General features: G+C 39.5%; 1 protein-coding gene across 2 annotated transcripts; it reads left to right on the plus strand.

Annotated features, from left to right (window-relative positions):
* Positions 1 to 688: 688 nt before the first annotated feature.
* Positions 689 to 18,857, plus strand: rhot1a (ras homolog family member T1a). Of its 2 annotated transcripts, XM_083931842.1 has the most exons (20): positions 689 to 1,064; positions 3,848 to 3,906; positions 4,112 to 4,193; positions 4,346 to 4,389; positions 4,481 to 4,534; positions 4,693 to 4,745; positions 5,421 to 5,529; positions 6,870 to 6,971; positions 7,380 to 7,478; positions 7,666 to 7,774; positions 7,873 to 7,993; positions 8,838 to 8,922; positions 9,137 to 9,282; positions 9,479 to 9,579; positions 9,782 to 9,912; positions 10,429 to 10,512; positions 10,686 to 10,808; positions 10,902 to 11,104; positions 12,464 to 12,586; positions 17,736 to 18,857. In XM_083931842.1, the coding sequence occupies exons 1-20, from the start codon at positions 1,028 to 1,030 to the stop codon at positions 17,851 to 17,853; spliced, it is 1,983 nt and encodes a 660-aa protein (XP_083787968.1). In that variant the 5' UTR covers positions 689 to 1,027; the 3' UTR covers positions 17,854 to 18,857. The 2 variants fall into 2 exon arrangements, with proteins under 2 accessions (XP_083787968.1, XP_083787969.1); XM_083931843.1 differs by lacking the exon at positions 12,464 to 12,586.
* The last annotated feature ends 332 nt before the right edge of the window (positions 18,858 to 19,189 follow it).

Below are 19,189 nucleotides of genomic sequence, written 5' to 3' on the forward strand. Positions count from 1 at the left end.
AAATAAAACTTTCCTTTCCTTTTTGCCCTTGTCAACAGTATTTTCCATGCACATGCAACAGCATTTTAAAAAGTCCTTTTAGCATAGGCCACATGACTTCAGCAACACCTTTATTGTAAACGACACTTGATAAATCCTGATAATGTTACTGTAATCGGGCCTATAACTTTGGTGCAACCATGATTGATATGTATTCATTGTTAGTATCAACGCAAATGTTAGATGCTTGGTGAATCTACCTAAGATTGCTTTCTCCAATCAAAAACTCTATGTGTGTAAGGTAGGCTATAATAATCAGGCAAAAATGTCTCCTGCATGTATGAACTGTTCCCTATAAGAATTAAATATAAATTAATTAAATAATATTTGATTTACTAACACAACACACATTGTAGCAGAACATAGGTTACAATCTCTGCATATCATGCTGTTTTGTTTTGTTGTTTTTTATTTTTTTGTGTGTTGTGTTAATGATGAATACATATAATATACATATATGATAAAAAAGTCAGTTATAAATGTTTAAATATGTTTCTAAATCTGTTGTGATAATTTACTGGGAGGAGGGAGGAGTCATGAGATAAATGCGCTTCCTCTCTTTGACGCCAGAGGTACCATAACGCGTTTTTAAATCACAGTTGAAGTTTGTCCTGTACGGCTTGTTGTAGTTGCCGGGTGTTGGAGGTCGGGCATGCCCATGAAACATCCACTGCGAAATGCTATTCAAGCACCGAAAAGAGTGTGATTGACGTGAAATTACAGACATGTGCCACAAACTAATGTTTTAATAGCACTTTCTGCAGAGCTAACTAGTCGCAAGTAGAGAAGAAGCGCGTAGAAAACACCGAGAGAAGCGCCGAAAACGGTCCGTCCGTTTTGTCCTACAAAGGCGCCGAGAGTTTGACAGCGGCAGGACTTCACTGCGCAGGCCTGACGTGAGGAGAACTGCTGGAGGAAAGACGACATCCAGAGGACTACATGCCATTATAAAGACTGTCCTTTCTGTAGAGGGAAGCAAGCTGAAAACATGAGGAAGGACGTGAGGATACTACTTGTAGGGGAACGTAAGTGCATCCCGAATGCTTTATGAGCTAACGTGCTAACAGCTAGCAGATGCAGCACTGTGATGTATGTGCAGTGAGGGGCTGGGTGGTGGTCCAGAATCAGACACACAGCATGTATTCAGAAGTGATTATTTGCATAAATATACTGGGGGTTGGTTTCTGTCTGGTGTTGCCAGTCACTCATGGTAAATGACAGAGAACTTCAACAGGAGGCCTGGGACAAATTGTTTAATAATCCTTCCTGTATGTGTGTGTGTGTGTTTTATTATTATTTACTGGCAGTTTTTCCTGTGCTTTATTATATAGAACAGGCAGGAAATGGGGTGAGAGAGAGAGGGGAGACTTGCAGCAAAGGGCCACAGGTCGTAGTCGAACCCACGGCCGCTGCCTTGAGGACCTTCAGCCTCTTTACATGGGGCGACTGCTCTAACCATTCAGCCACTGGCCGCTGAATATAAATGAGAGAGAGAGAGACATAGACATTTACAGAGAGAGAGACATAGACATTTACACCACCTTGATGATAGGCTTACTGGCTTATAGGCAAGGTAGCCACTGTATGTATGTAGGGATTAAATTTGCCTTCAAAATGGAAATTGCATTGAGACCAGAACAACTTCTCACGTTGAGCACATAAGTGTGTGTCCCCTTCATTTTTATAGCCAGAACTACAACCAACAAAAAAGCATGGTGCAGACACTTAACCCAAAAACGTGGCCACTAGTCATCACGCACACATTAAAGAGACCATGATCCCGGGACCGTCATACTTCCATGCATAACAAAATTAAATAATGTGTAGAACTATACTTCAGAATCATGGTGAATTATGAAAAGTCCTACTCTCTACAGTCATTGGAATATCTTAGTATTGTATGCAGCATAAACAGCTGTGTGTACAGGCTTTATGCCGCCCTAGCTGTTAGGCCCAATTTAATGTACTATTTGTAGTAGGGGGTCCCTGCTTTGTCTTTCTTTCAGTCCTTGGCCTTAAAAAATATGAAAGACCCCTGGTGTATGATACTCAACCTCAAGTGTTTCCATTTACTGCCATGCATTTATACTTAATACCCACTCCTTGTAACCAGACACAATCCGAAGACCAGGCTGCCACAAAATGTAGTTTGAATTGTGCAACATATAGCATTTTTCCCAGGTACGAATGGCCTAAAGCACTAAATAATAGGACTAAATGTGATCATCATTCTGGTATGGTGGTGTTTATTGAAGGCCTGTTGTTGAATTGGACTTGATTAGATTGTACCAGAATACCTACGTATTGTATTATGTGTACATGAACTGGCAACTCTGTATTTAAACTATAACAGAAAACAAAAGACAAGTAAATAATAGAAAATGGTAGCAATGTTAATTTTATAATTTTTTGGCCTCTAAAATTTCATTATCATGATTTTCTACAGCCCAAATTCCTTTGGACCAACTGTTCAAAACCCCACAATTTAGAGGCCTAAAGCAGAGAATATTTGGCATATTTGGTTGATAATGACCTAAACGGTCATTGAATTATCAAAACAATTGCTGATAAATGCCCATGTCAATGAACTTTATTGTTTCGGCCGTAGAGATACATGGTTTATAAACAGAATTATAGGTTAAAAGTTTGTAATTACAAGATCTTGATTTTTCCCAGGACCCTGGAGGCAGAATTAAGCTAAAAAGGAAATGTTTCCCATTGTCCCTTAACTGTGTTTCACCTGATCCATTTGTTCTCTGTAAAGCATATGTGTTGTGTACTATTTATATTTCAGTTATGCAGGATGGCCTGCATTGCCACATTAGGCAAGTTAGTACTGACTGTTCCTGAGAGAGGTGCAGCCAAAATGCTACATGCCTACTCCAGTGTTGTGAAGTGCAGTGGAGTAGCTAGTGGGTTCACAGATAGTAGATGGCCTGTCAAGACATCGAAAGACCAAAGGCACTGCAATCTAGGGCACTATTAAGGATGATTTTGATTATAGATTAATCTGACTACCATTTCTTTGATTAATTATGGTATTAAACCGTGAAAAGGCCAACATAGTTTGGACCAAGTAGTCTTCAAATAGCTGGTTTTGTTCAGTTAACAGTCCAAAACCCCAAAGATATTCAATTTACAATCATGTAAAACAGAGAAAAGCAGTAAATCCTAACATTTCTTTTGGTGGAAACCGCAGCTATTTGGTGTTTTTGCTTAATAAATGACACAGACATTACATAATTGGGCTGATACACTAATCGAATAATCAACAACGTTTCAACCATACAGAAAATATCCTCCAATACAAAAGACCTGGTTGTTAAAGTATTTATTTAGGAATATACCGTATATGGCTTATGGTTGATTTCTCTTTTTGTGTCTGTGTTTGAGTGTGTAGATAGACTGAAGTGGAATAATGTGTCCTGTTATTATTGGCAATTGCAAGAAAGGAAACTGTATTTGTTACTGTAGGGATACTTTTAAGATATCACTCTTTTAAAAACGAGTCATAATATATACTTTTCTTCTTGAATAATAGTTAAACTCTTTTGCCGACGTATCTATCATAGGCCCAATTTCACATTATATTTCTCCACCTTGTGTTTTGGCATTGCTCGCTCGATAGCCGTTGCACTTATCTGCAGCTCTTAACCCTCTTCAGCTGCTCTAATCTGTGCTCTGCTACTTAACACATTATCCAGACAATTCAATGCAAACAGTGGAGAGGTCACATGTTAATCACCCATTGTCAGTAAGAGATGCGTGTATTCATGTTATAACAAATGTTTTTCCTTTGCCCGCACAGCCAAGGTGGGGAAGACATCGCTGATAATGTCTCTGGTCAGTGAGGAGTTTCCTGATGAGGTATGTATCAACGGGCAATCAGATGATAGATACGGTAGTAATCCTCCTCGTAGCTTTAGTTTACACTTGCGTCCTTATAAGTATTGAGTTTGGACTGTAGATTTGGCTGGCTGTTGTTTGAAGATGTCTCTGAAAATAAGACATGTAATATTTTTTGAGGCCTGCCTGTCGTCAGAAGTTCGATTCATTGTCCTCTGTCCTCCAGGTTCCCCTCCGAGCTGAGGAGATCACCATCCCAGCTGATGTCACCCCAGAGAGGGTGCCCACACACATTGTGGACTACTCGGGTAAACCCTCCCCCTACTACACACAAACAGTCTGCAAGATTGATATCATTTATGATCCCTCCTCAATATTCATAGCAAGAGATTGTTTGGAAAGGGGAAAGCCTGATAACATGTAAGTCACTGTACTGACGTGCCTTTTTGACATCCTTTAGAAGCAGAACAGTCAGAAGAGCAGCTGTACCAAGAAATATCAAAGGTGGGTTTGATTGAATTCTCACTCTCATCTGGTCTTGTAATGTCTGTACCCCGTGTATTTCACATTTTAATATTTCTATTTGTCTTTCCAGGCAAATGTCATCTGCATAGTTTACTCGGTCAACAACAAGAAGTCCATTGAAAAGGTGAGCGTGGTTTCTCTCTGTGCTCAAATGCATAACTGCAGTATGCCTGGAGTTTAAAAACAAGGCGTTGCATATGCTCATCATCTTAATCTGAGATATTGAATCTGTGTTTGTAATGCAGTGTCTGCAGTGTTTGATGTTGCCCTTTACTCCTCTAGGTGACAAGCCACTGGATTCCCCTCATAAATGACAGAACGGACAAGGACAGCAGGTGTGTGTTCATGCCACTTTGGTAGCTGTGTGTTTGTGTATACGTGTCTGTCTTCCCTGTGGGTCACGTCAGCTAGGTGCTGCGTCTGCAAGCTTGAAATCGGAATAGTAGGAAATAGGGATACATTAAAGATCTTTGAATCATTTGAAAGAGGGCAAATGCATACCACACTGTAGGAAATATAGGATTGTTGGTCCTGTTTTTGCCTTTGGCAAGCTGGCACGAATGAATGTAAATTAGTATGATATGCTGTATTTAGATGAAATTAACGCTAATTTGTGATAATGTAGTAAGTCTGCAACTAATGAGTATTTTCCTTATCACTTCATCAGAAGACAATTCCCTCAACCATTTAATTGTTTGGCTGATAAAACGCCAGAAGGTTTTGATAAATGTCCATCACATCCAGAGTCATGTTGACTTCATCAAATGTCTTGTTTTGTCCAACCAGAACCCAAGGATATTCAGTTTTGATAATATAAAACAGAAAAACTCTAAATCATCATTTTGAAGAAGATGCAACCAGAGAATTATTGGTATTTATGCCTAAAAAAAATGGCTTAAATGATGAACCCTACTATTAAAAATGCCTTTTATTTTTCTGTAAATCAACTAATTGATTAATTGACTGAACGAGGCAGCTCTATAATGTTGTAACCAATGTCTTTATTGCAGGGTACCGTTGATCCTTGTGGGGAACAAGTCGGACCTGGTGGAACACAGCAGCATGGAGACCATCTTGCCAATCATGAACCAGTACCAGGACATCGAGACCTGTGTAGAGGTATGAGATCCTTTCGGACATCGAGACAGGGCTGTTTGGAGGTCCCACTCAGTTAAATGACAATGAAAGCACTTTGATGAAGAACTTGAGGGTGATGAATTTGCAAAAATGAAATATGAAATCCAACACTAGCGGTGACTGTCAGAGAGGCTGGCTGTGTGCAGGGCAGATCGGCCCCGCGCTGCTCTTTGGCTGCTCTCCAGCTCCTGACTCCACTTACACTCTTGACAGAGTCGCTAATAGATTTATATTGCTGAACCCCGCGCTCCAAGGCCATGGCATGCTGACTGATAGACTGAAAGTGTGTTGAGAGGCTTGGCGTCTGCCTGCATTACTGTTCAATTCAAATTTCCCTCCTCCGCATCATGAGACAGCTCAGGTGCGTCCTCCTCGGCTGGATCAGTTACAGGGTTAAAAGAGGGCGAGGAGGAGGACGTGAGAGAAGACACATACAGAGTGGATACTGGTGCTCTAATACATCATCAGTTAAGGGTTGTTAATCCACAGTTAATTCATACATTGAAGCCAACATGTGACCAAATTAGTTGGCGTCCTCCTAAATAAAAGTTTGCGTTGTATCCTGTTCCTCTCTCAGTAGACCACAGGCTCATATGCTGATATTGAGCTTCACGTGATTGTTGCTGCACCATGTGACATAGCTCTCTATCTGTCCTCTGTATTCCACTAAAAGTATTCTCAGTATGAAGACGGTATGTTTTCCCACTGGAAATCATCTCAAATCACTTCCATTTCGCCAAAATGTGTCCTGAAGTCCTTCAAAGTCTTTACTACATATGTTACATTAATCTGGACGGACATGGATGACTGCATTTGGGCTGTTTGGCGTGATCATATAACCGAGAGGTGATAATTCTACTTTCAGAAGTCGTTGTAAAGTGAAGCTTATACGTCTTTTTAAATATTATTTTGATTTATAAGTGCACTATTCTTTGTAGATGAGTTTGGCATATCCTGATAAATATCTCCAGAATGGTTCTTGCTATAATTGTGTATCGTAATTTAATGTTTTGTAATACTGAAAAAACACTGTCGATTTTTTTACACTTTACATGCAAAGATTCACTTGGTTCATTTTTGTTCCTTCTAGATGGCAGTGTTGTAATGTATCTTCAGCCATTTGACTCTTTCGCTCCAAAGTAAAAGCATATGCATATGGTGATGTGTTCTTTACACTATGACAGTCAGGTTTTCCTAAAATAAGATGAGAAAATTGCAATATTTTGAATCATAACACCTGTATCATGATATGCATCATGTTGCCAGATTCTTGCCAATACACAGTCCTTATTTACACACACATGTGCCTTCTTTTTCATCAGTGCTCTGCCAAAAACCTGAAGAACATCTCTGAGCTGTTTTACTACGCCCAGAAGGCTGTTCTCCACCCGACAGGACCCCTGTACTGCCCAGAGGAGAAGGAGGTGAGTTTATACAGTAGATACAACAGACATTTTGACTTGTCAAAGCAGGAAAGTGTCTGAATATGGTCTGTAACAGAAACCCTGAAACTGACACAGATAAGTGCAGTTCAGCCATCATTCATTTTATTATTTACACCTGTGATGACATTTGTCAAAATGGTTTTTGTGTAAAAAGTCTTAATTTGAAAGACATACAAACTTCAAGTGGGAGCAGAAGTGTAAAAAAAAAAAAAAAAAAGTCTTATTTGAAGTTAGGAAGCACCTCACTGATGTATGTAATCTTACAGTATATGAAATAATATGTGGAGTAAAAAAGTTGGATTGGTTGTATATGCTTACTGTTGATTTAAATCTTTCTGTATTACATACAGTAGAAATGTAACCACCTTTGTTTGTTCTGTATTTCAGTTGAAGCCTTCTTGCATTAAGTCTTTAACTAGAATCTTTAAAGTGTCTGACCTGGACAACGACGGCATCCTTAATGACAATGAGCTTAACTTCTTCCAGGTAACGCTTTCCACTTATCATGTCACTGTCGAGGTCATTTTCATGACTGCAGAGCATTTCAAGAAGTTTTTATCACTAGTAAAACAACTAGACTGGTGTAGAAGGACAGGTTTAAAGATGAACCATACCTAAAAAAAAACATTCTCATGGCACACTTTGATGTATCGCGTGTTATGTATGTCTATAGAGAACGTGTTTCAATACACCGCTGGCGCCTCAGGCCTTAGAGGATGTAAAGAACGTGGTCAGGAGGAACATGACAGATGGAGTCAAGGACAATGGACTCTCACTCAAAGGTCAGACGCTCCACTTCATTACTTATCCTTCTCCTACGTCTATGTCCATGGCAATTTCTGACTGCATCCATCCTCCTGTCATTGGCTCTTTATTGCAGGCTTCCTGTTCCTGCACACCCTCTTCATACAGCGAGGCCGACATGAGACCACCTGGACTGTGCTCAGGAGGTTTGGTTATGACGATGACCTGGAACTCACGCAGGAATACCTGTTCCCTATGTAAGTTCAGCGCAGGCTCAAAGGTTATTTGTGGCATTTATGTTATTTATGTTATTTTGAAGGCACAGTGGTAACAAGCGGCCAGGTCAGCAGGGGCTCCTGTTTGATGATTCTGCTGCGTTAATGATACAAGTGTTTATTATGATGTGTACCAGTTTTCATGTGCTAATCAGGTTTAAATGCATTGCAAACCAAGACATTCAATTTCAGTACTCGTGTGCTAATGTTTAATACTCCTACTGATGAATATTTACTTTATCTGCAGGTTAATTTGCAGTTTATCATTTATTTATATCTATGATTTGAATTTGAACTGTTCAAAATCCACTGATACTCAGTTTATTATCATAAACGACAGAGAAAATAATCAAATCCTCACAGTTGAAACCAGAATATTTTTCTCGGAAACATAATTAAAACGATGATAATTAATTAAAATAATTGCTGATTAATTTTTATTGTTACAGGTTTAAAATGTTATACAATATCCGTTTATTGCTGTTTGTTGATCAGGGTAATATCATTGCAGGCCTCATGTTAAATGTATTTAAAGTGAAATCTACAGGTTTTTGCAAATGCTTAATATTTCAGAGAGCTTATATATATTTATTGTAGAATATGCAGTGGTCAAAAGTGTGTTTAACTTAGACATAATAGCCTCTTCTTGTTATCATTGACAGCACATTTATGATTTTATCTTGTTTTCTGATTATTTGTTCTGGTTGACTTGAAGTGATTCAGACAGATTATTTCTTCCTTTGTCACTTTTAAAAGCAGAATCAGATCTGCCAGGGCTCTTTGTTTAATGTTTAAATGTTTGTTTCCGTCCGTCCCTGTATCGCAGGATAAAGATTCCCCCAGACTGCACCACAGAGCTTAACCACAACGCTTACCTCTTCCTCCAGAGTGTCTTTGACAAACATGACAAAGTGAGTGGTTAGAAATGTTCAACATTTTGAAATCCCCATTTTATTTCTTTGTTTTTTTAATGTTTTTTTTAAAAAAAGTGCATATTTTAAAGATGGATTCCTTTCTGCTCAGTTAGTAAAAATATATTGCCAGTTTTTATGCATTTCACCTGTTAGCCATATTTTTTAATGTCCAAATTTGTAAGTCTATTTATGTGCACTTGGTATGATCCAGGACAGAGATTGTGCGCTGTCGCCAGAGGAAGTGAAGGACTTGTTCAAAGTGTTTCCCTACATGCCCTGGGGTCCGGATGTCAACCACACGGTTTGCACTAACGAGCAGGGATGGATCACATACCAGGGATACCTCTCCCAGTGGACGTGAGTTTGGAGCACATCTATTAATACACACACACACGCACACTCACCCCTAGTTTAGTTTTATATAACCTGAATACACTCCCAATACTGTAGGACATATGTCATTGTTTAGAATACACACATTATTTCACAAAGTCATGCTCATAAATCTATCATTCTGCCGGACTCATCGTGACTTTTGTGTTTTCTGTGGTAGGTTAACAACATATCTAGATGTACAGCGTAGTTTGGAGTACTTAGGTTATCTTGGCTACTCTATCATCTATGAACAGGAGTCCCAAGCAGCTGCCATTACAGGTAAGAGAATGTAGTCAACTCTATTTTTAAGTTTTAAGCCTAGTAGCACTATAAAAATACAGTTTTGCTGTTCATTACCTGTATTGTTCTTCCTTTTTTTTTCAAAAGTTTCATATAAAAGAAAAGCATGGCTTTAACAGCATGTTGCCATTATGCATGAATGCTCTTGCTTAAGAAAAATATGTATTCTCTGGTCTTTCAGTGACACGGAACAAACGCATTGATCTGCAGAAGAAACAGACCCAGCGGAGCGTCTTCCGCTGCAACGTTTTGGGGGCCCGAGGCAGCGGGAAGAGTGGTTTCCTCCAAGCTTTCCTGGCCAAGAACCTGCAGGTTAGTGGAAATCATGGCTGGAAACTACATTAAACTCCCTTTTTAACCCTGGATCTTTTAGCAGTTTGTCATGTTGGACACACCCTCTCTGTTTCAGAGGGATCCCTTCCATAGGGGCAATGCTATACATTTATATCACATCTCCAGTGAACCTTTTTAAATGAGTCTAAATACAGAACGTACAAAAAAGTTTTGTTTTTTACCAAACTTGGTGAAAGGGGTTGTGTTTAGTAGGAACCTCATGCATTTGTTGGTGGGCGGGGAAGAAGGCTCCTTTTGTTACTTTGCTTTAAAATTCCTGTTTTGCTTGTATCTGGGCAGCCCATACTAAAACAAACAAGATGCAACAATTTCAACTTGATCCCCTTTCGGGTACACCAAAACAAACTGTCGATGTGAGCAATTGCTTGTAATTTAGACAATTTCCAGAGTTGGAACAAACAAGCCAGAGTTGACCATCTTATAAACATGTAATAAATAGTCTTGATTGCTGTTATTGTTTATTTTCCATCACAGGCACAGAGGCGGATTAGAGAAGACCATAAGTCCTTCTATGCCATCAGCACGACCTATGTTTATGGTCAGGAGAAGTACCTGCTGGTAAGGGCAGCTTTCTTTACTCCGCTTTACTCATCATCTGATTTTTGGATTACTGTTACATAATCTGGGTGTATTACACTTGACTGTGTATCAGTGTTGGCGCTCTGCAAAACGTTAATCCCTCCATCTGTCTCTATCTTGCTCTGTTTCCTGTCTGGTCGGCACACCACAAGCTCCATGAGGTAATGCCAGATTTTGACTTCTTGTCAGAGGCGGACCTAGCCTGTGACGTGGTCTGCCTGATGTATGACATCAACAACCCACGCTCTTTTGAATACTGCGCCAAAGTGTACAAGGTATGTTTCAGAGGATGGGAAAATCATCATCAGACACACTGAGGCCATCTATCTACGATCTGACCAGTAACGTTGGATCGTTGTGTTTGACAGCAATACTTCATAGATAGCAAGACGCCATGCGTGGTGATCGCGGGCAAGTCGGACCTGCACGAAGTACGGCAGCACTACAGTCTCTCGCCGCACGAGTTCTGCCGTAAGCACAAGCTCCACCCACCCCAGCCGTTCACATGCAGCACGACCGACGCACCCAACAAAGACATCTACACTAGACTCACCACCATGGCCATGTATCCGTGAGTATTTGACCTTTTTTTGGCCTCATGTAGTTAAACTCTACACCTCTGTGAGTCCTGAAACCTTATCCACCATGCCTATCTTTTCCCGTGTGTGCTTAGCCACTTTTGCCTCATGCAAGTCCCTACCTGAAATTCTTCGATGTCTATCCTGTGACCTTTATAGAACCTGTAGAGTGTCTTAACTCCTCAAAGCTTTCTGATCAGATTAGATTTCAGAGTAGATTAATTGGAACTCAATGGGACGTCCCCACTTTAATCTCATTTCAATTCTATTGTCTACATTTGAATGAAAGCATTAGATCTGCTTCACCATGAGTTTGAGTAGTAAAGCTATCTACTGCTAGAGGTTGAAACTGTCAACTCGACGCAGACTTTTTATCATAAGTGCTTTTTAAATATTTAAAGTTTTAATGCATATACTGTATATGCATAATGTCGAAAGTTTGCTAAGTGAGCTAAGCCTTACTTCTTGTAGAAAATACTTTATATTTTAGTATTGTTAATTACCATGACTTGACATGACCTACATTTAGGGGTGATATATGGTATATGTTATTTTACATCAAGGTAGTGGTAAATAATCACAATACAGTAACTGGTCTGTAAATTCAAATAAGAAATATACAACAACCATACTGTACTTTATCACATTTGATTTAATTTCGCCCTTTTCACATGAGACAACACTTGAGTTAAAAGCAAAACTATAATACCTTCAAAATGGAAGCTTTAAGGTTCACAAGAACAATAATTTCAAGTGTTACAGATTTTGATGGATAACAGGTAAATCCCTCAGCTCCCTTCACTCCAGTAGAAAACGTTTGACATTTTTTTTGGGGAAAAGAGTGCATCTATACAAAAAAATCCAGTAACATAATAGAACAGAGCTGAGTTGCTGTGTCTTCTTAACGTGGCACAGCTCAGTAACTTCTGCTTACACGTGTAAATGACATAATTTGCATTTTTGGTTCTTTATTTGCCTTTATTTACCCTCAAGGGTTTTCATCTGTTGTTGTGACTGTGACCTTTCCTTGTGTCTCCTTGTGTTTATTCTCCTTTAAGTTTAGACTTTGAAAGTACATTGTAGATGTTTCCTTTTCAATACTTTTGATTGTCTGACAAAGGAGGAGGTGCAGTTGGATAGCAGAGGTTTCAGTTCAGGTGCTTAGCAGAGGTTTCAGTTCAGGTGCTTAGCAGAGGTTTCAGTTCAGGTGCTTTGATTTACCCTAAAATATTGGTTATTACCTACCTGGCATTGGCCGCCTCCTCCTCTGTGTGTGTGTGTGTGTATGTAAGTGTGTATGTGTTGTCTTTCTATGGTGGTGAATACACGCATTTTTGTGTGTCTTTCCGCAGCCACGCCCGTCTCCGCTGCATGTGCGCCTGCAACAGGTGCACCTATTGCCTGTGTCAGAACCTCCTCAAGTTGGAGCTGCTGCGCAGTATTAAGGCCCAACTCCGCAGGGTCGTTTACAACAGGTTCATACATAGAATAAGCTCTAGTGTTTTAACATAGATAGACTCATTCCTCCTCCTCTCTGTGTCTCCCACCCTCGGGTCTGACCTCCAGGGTGGGTCACAGAAAGGCTCCTTTTAACACTGGTGATGGTGACGGCTCCTCTGCTTTGCATCAGTGCTGGTCCCGTGGTCAGGTTTACGATGCATATCCACTTCAGGGGAAGGGAATGAAATGTGATAGAATGTGATGGTAGTGATACCCTGTGCTAGAACGTGTTGTTTAGTTAAATAGTATAGACTTTAATTTGTGAATAATTTGATATTATGGTGATTGCTTTCACTGAAAATCTCCTTTTACTTGCTGCTGTGGGTGTCTGTAGGGATTATCTGCTTTGCTCTGCTGTACCTCAGCAAGGTTACGCTTGTTGACGAAGAGTGATCTTTAATTGTGTAGTTCAAACTAAAAGATCAACCATTGGTACTAGAGGTAATTGTTTCCTCAACTCAGTTCTTTAGAAATATTTCTATTCAGGGGCTGAGTTCACAAACCATCTTGAGGTGAACAGTAGCTCCTACCTTGCTGATTGGGACAAACTTCTTTAAATAAGAGATGTCAGCATAACTTTAGGACTTCTTGGTCTAAGAGCAACACAAAGTCAGCCCTAAAAGTAGCTCCAAAGTCCGTAAGACCTGTTGACAATCAGCCAGAGGCTGCTGCTAATGAGCATCATCCCTTCAGTGTTTTGGAAAAATACATTTTTAAATTAAGTTCTATTTTTTATGTATTTGTTTTATTTGATTATACATAAACGTGTTTTTAATTTAATTTCAAATTGAATTTACATCATGAAATTTAACAGATTTTTTAAAAATGCAATGCATAATTTGATGTAATTTAAAGTTATGTTTTGATAGAATATATATTTAATTAATATACATTTTAATTTAATTACATATCAGTTGGTATTGTTTCGTCCAGCATATCAGGCTGTTAAGTTGTGACGTAGCGCCCTTGCAAAATATGATTTCCGGCTCAGTGCCGTGTTCCCTGTTGTTTGAACAGATCTGAGTTTTTAAAAAACAGCGTAATTGTCATTTTACCTCTTTCTTATCGATTAAAAAAGTGTCTAAATGATGAAAGAGGTGATCGTAGTTGTTCACATGTTCGGCCAATGTTGTTTTGTTTAACGGAGCGCTTGGACTCGGAAATTGTATTTTGAAAGGGTGTTAGGTCAGACTTAACAGCCGGATTGATGAGTGAATTTACTGATAAAACATGATGTCTTCCATAGTACCAGGTTTACTCCCGCCCCTTCTCTTAGCATAGTTCTGTCAGTAACAGCTCCTTTAAGTCGTAGTGAGAAGATACTAGATGCTTTACAGCAAAAATGGAAAAGTGTGCTTAGATTTAATCCACTTTCTTTGTCATGTACCTAAAACCCATTGGTCATGTCAGGTTTTTTGGTCTCTGCTCCAGCTCCAGCCAGCCCACCCGCTCTCTGTACGCTCTGACACAGCGAAGTGTGACCGCGCTGTGCCAGCTAACACACAGGCTGCTAGCCAGGGAGGTGAAAGTTTGTTGGAATCCGTGTGGGGAAAAAAAATGCATGATGTTATTTGCATGTACGCTGCAAATTAACTTCTACTGTACTATTAACCCCCATTGATAACACAAATATGTTGTAAAGTTCTGAGTATATTTATGTTTGTGAAACGTGTTATTTCTATAGAATGCTACAAGTAACTATAATACACAATATTCATGACAGTTAATGATTCAATCACAAAATCTCAAGTCTAATGACATAACATTAACAAAATGTAAGTTGTGTGTGGTAAGGGTGAATCAGGGATTCCAGGTGTTAATTCTGACAATTAAGTGTTCAACCCTGACCTGTGACGCTCTTTATTAGAGTAGTTTGCTCCCTTCTGTCCTGCAGTGGATATGCAAACTGTAAATCTTGACTCAAAAGCATATTATTTGCACAGAGAATGAGACAAACCAGTCATTCTCTTTTGTTAGTGCTTCATTTGAACTGGAAACCTCATAGATGTTTGCCTATTTGGTATGTGATTTCTTTTCAATCACATAGAACTATTAATATTCTTACTGACTATCAATCTCTCTAATGCACCAACCTTAACCAACTACCAAATAGTGCTTGGTTCATTATCTATGATGTTTTCAGTCTCCCTTTGTCTTCATTTCCATTCTTAACACTGTCTACACCTACAGGCGACACTTAATTTTTGAAAAAGAACAATTTTTGTCCAATAAAATCTGCAGTTCGCTTGTTCCCCTGTGGGTTCAGACTTCATTAATCTAACAGGCTGATGTTTACGATCAGATTGTGTTTCTTTGATGTTTTAATTGACTGTCATTTCATCCTGTTTTTTTCCTGTCTTGTATTTCCTGTCTTTTTGTTTTTTCCTTCCACTCTATAGGTGTTCATATGCATGCATTTGGTTGCCCCTCTTCCTTTTCCTCTTCCACGTGTTCACCCTCTGCTAATCTGTCTGCTCTTATGTCGCATGGCTCACCTGTTCTCTACCTCTCTGGATAACCAAATGCATGCCTTGGTCCTTAGCTGGGTAAAGGTTTCTCATCAGTCCATATCCAGTAAAGAGAGCTTAGTGTTTTGAACCACACTGCAAAGTTTGATTGGCTGTTTATGGTGTTGGATTGGGCAGAAGTATGTTGCGCGTTTGCTGATTGTTTGGAAATAAGTGATTTTATTTTTTAAGCCCAATGATGGCATTAAATGTAGGGTTTCTGGTTGGGCATTCGAGGACCCAGGCAGAGCTACATACTGTAACATTGCATCCAGTACTAACCCTTTGCCTTACTTACTTTCTTAACCTCTGGGAGTTGTTGACACTATTAATTAGCATGACGCTTGAGGGGCCAACACACCACATTAAATGCCCAACGTTTTTTCTGAAAAGTGAGTTGGTTGATTCTCTGTTCTCTGTTACAGGTTATGACATTGTAATCTAAGTATTCTTGTGTAATCCGCAATATTGAAATAACTTCTTAGGTCATCAAAATGATAAGCAACAACGGTTGTTAGTGTCAGTCTGGCCACTTTAGAAACTAAGTGCTGAGGTTTGCTATTTCATTTTTTTGCAATCAAAAAAATCCAGAATATGACGAGTGCCATACAATAGAAAATAATCCATTGAAATCTATTTTCATCCGTTGACGACAAGATTTACTTGTGAAATGACTCAACATTCTGGCTGCCATGTGGTGTGTTTAGTCTATATATGTGGAGTGTGTGTGATTTTTTGACATTTATTTTTGAAGTGTGCGGTGACATCTGACTAGGTATGCAGTCATGATTAAGCTTTGCGTGGTGTTCCCTACTTTTTTAGGGCTGGGTAGATCTGGGTGATGAGGATGAGATCAGATATCTCTACATATTCTGTTGCTAACCTGCAGTATTTTGGGTGAAACTGATATTTAAAGATATATTATTATATATTATTAATGTGCTGTACAAAAACAAGTACGAGCATCCATCATTTTGATGTGAAAAGGCTAGAACAACATTTATTATTTTTTGTAATATGCCAATTCAATCCCACATGATTGCAAAGCAGTGTCAGTGTTAGAGCTAAACACTTAAACACAGTTGTTTAAGTCATTTTTTTCGACAAAATGCATAAATTCTCTGGTTCCAGCTTTTATCTAAATGTGTGCTGGTTTTCATATAGTCTGCCATTATAATAAACTTAATGTATTGTTTACATTATTGTTCAGACAAAGTCAGACATTTGATGAATGTTTTTTTATTTATTCTGTCAATTTATAGACTAAATGAATAATGAATTAATCAAGAAAATAACCGGCTGATTAATTGCTAATGATCATATAGTCCTTAGTTGCATCCCTAGTCAATATTATATTAGTATCGCCCAGGTCTATCTACTGTATTTTAGTGTGTGTGTGTGTGTGTGTGTGGCTGGCTGCTGAGCTGGGTGGAGGCTGTGGGGGGCAGCCTGCTGTCAAAAGGAGATTTAAGCCTGACGCAGCAGGTTTCAGCCATCTCCAACGTGGAGGGGTCCATCTTTATGGAGGCCTCTGCTGAGCAGCTTATTCCCCCAGAAAGGTAAAGGAAGAATCCACGTCCACAGAGAGAGGTTACATTTCTATACTGGACCGGCAAGTATGTGTTGGATAAGTTCAACTATCCACTATTCAGCAACGACAGTGGGGTCGTTATTTAACAATGTTCACATTTATGTCCTGAAGCATCATAGAGAGACTTATTGGCATCTTTATCGGGGTAGTTCCACATCTTGGGAAATACTCTTACTTACCTTTTGATGGGGGGGTTTGGTTAGGTTTGGTTCTTTGTCTCCATGTGGATAATCGTTTTCACTTCTTTTCAAAGCAGCATTCATTCAAAAAAGCACAGCACTTGGACATCATGTACAGATAAAACAGATAATACATCCTCTCCTTACAAATAAGGAGGAGAGGATCAATATCACTCTAATTTCTGTCTGTTGAATATGAAGCTACACCAGCAGCTGTCAAAAGGTAACAAAATCTGCCTACCAGCATCTCTGAAGATCACTAATTAACACGTTCTATCTTGTTTATTTAAATTACGCGAAAAACTGGTTACCTGGCAACTGCTCAGAGCCAAGAAATAGTCCTACCAGAGTACCATGGTCCTAAGTGTGTGTGTTGTAGGCTTACTGCAACTGGAGACCATTCACACTACGGTTTGCTCTCTCCATTGCTTGCTTTTTATCGCAGTCCATGTAGTTCCCACAGTTTTTGGGTTTCTTGCGAGATGAGCTGGATCTGTGTATAGTAACCCAATTTTCATAATCATTAGTTTTTATATCCTTCAGTTTTCCACCTGGCAGCGTGAGTCAGAGCAGCTGTTTCTCATAGTTCAACCTTCCCCTGTCTTCTTCCCCGAACCAAAACCGACTGTCAAGAGAAAGCATGTGTTCCTGTTTCAAGCTGGTATCACAAGGCACTCGTATTCCTCATTTACGCTCCTGATTTTAGGAAACTGGAGAGAGAGCACATGACTTTGTTTTGTCATTTGGCGACTCATTCCGCTGTGGTTTTATAATAGACTTATATTCTCCTATCTGCTGCTCCCTCTTTTCCCTCACCTGCTCTCTCCGTCTGTCTCCCCTCTCACAGGCACATGGCTCAGGCAGACCTGAAGAACTCCACCTTCTGGCTGAGAGCGAGCGTCGGTGCCACGGTGTTCGCCGTGCTGGGCTTCGCCATGTACAGAGCACTTCTCAAACAGCGGTGATCAGACGGCACGAGACGGCTACTTCCTCCCCAAGTCCCTCTGTTGACTCTGTCCCCCTTCCCTCCTACCTGAAAGACTCAAAAATACTGACTAACCAACCAAGTGGGCCCATCGCCTCAGCCCCCAACTCCACCTCATCCCCTTACCACAATGCAACACGGGCAAAAAAACAAATGAGCATAGGTAAATTTTATATGCATTTAAAAATGAAGAGTGTAGTTTAGTTTTTTGTTAATGTTGTGGGGCGAAAGGGGGCAGGTTAATTTTGAAGTATTTTGTCCACCATTCAATTTGCAAAAATGCTGACGTTCTGTGATCTGTTGGTCTAGTCTAGTCCAGGTCAGACACCACTAGTCACTGGATGTTCTCAGCTGACCCACCCCTCTTTTTTTTTTCTCAGGTCAGTATTATTAGTTAGATGTTTGGAGACCAGAGATAAGCAGCCATATACAGCAACACCACAAAAGGGACTTGAATCTGTTAATAGATGTGTATATGCAGTATATTATGTACGTAATCCTCATGAATTTTAGGATCCGACCCATAGGCCGCATCACAAGCCAGAAGCATCACCCACAGGAGGTGTTGGTGATACATCTAACACTAGAAAGGTCCCAATTGGCATGCACTTTGTGTTTATTTGTGTGATAATTTATTAACCTGTTTCTTTGTTTTCTTGTCTGCTTTGAGTGCATGAAACAGACGGAGGGATTTACATTTTCCATGTATTTTTGTATTTAGTATTATCAAGGCTGTCCTGATGGCCCATCATGATTTTCTGCTTCTGTTTTTATTTTATTTTTTCCTGGTTTTCAAATAGAGCTTTGTCCTATGATGTTATATTTTTATGAAGTTAGGGGCACCACAGAGCAACAAATTATGCTTTTAACACCAGCCATTCAGCGCACCTCTCCCACCTTAAAACTATATAAAAAGTGTTTCTTCTCATTCTTCTCTTTTCCAGCATTTACAATAAAGACTTGTATGATCTGACGCATCGTGTTATTGGGTGAAATGATAATTTAACAGCAACGAGGAAAATAAAATGGTTTTAAATATCTGTATTAAATGACATTGTCTTTGTTGTCCCTGACAAGAGCGGTAGTGGTCATTTCAAAAGTGAATGTGTGAAATGTACAGGTCTACAATTTTTTTTTTTTTTTTGTGGACTGATGGGACTTTTGTGACGCAGAATAGAGAAGTGAGTATGTGATGGAGCTGTGAACGATACTGCTCTTGGCCTGTATGAGGAGGAAGTTGCACCGCACAAACACACACGCAAACGCACACGCAGGTAGATAATAAATTTCACTCTCTGGTTACCAGTTTTAAGTAT

The sequence above is a fragment of the Echiichthys vipera genome (assembly GCF_963691815.1).
Source record: "Echiichthys vipera genome assembly, chromosome: 17".
Taxonomy (NCBI): Eukaryota; Metazoa; Chordata; class Actinopteri; order Perciformes; family Trachinidae; genus Echiichthys; species Echiichthys vipera.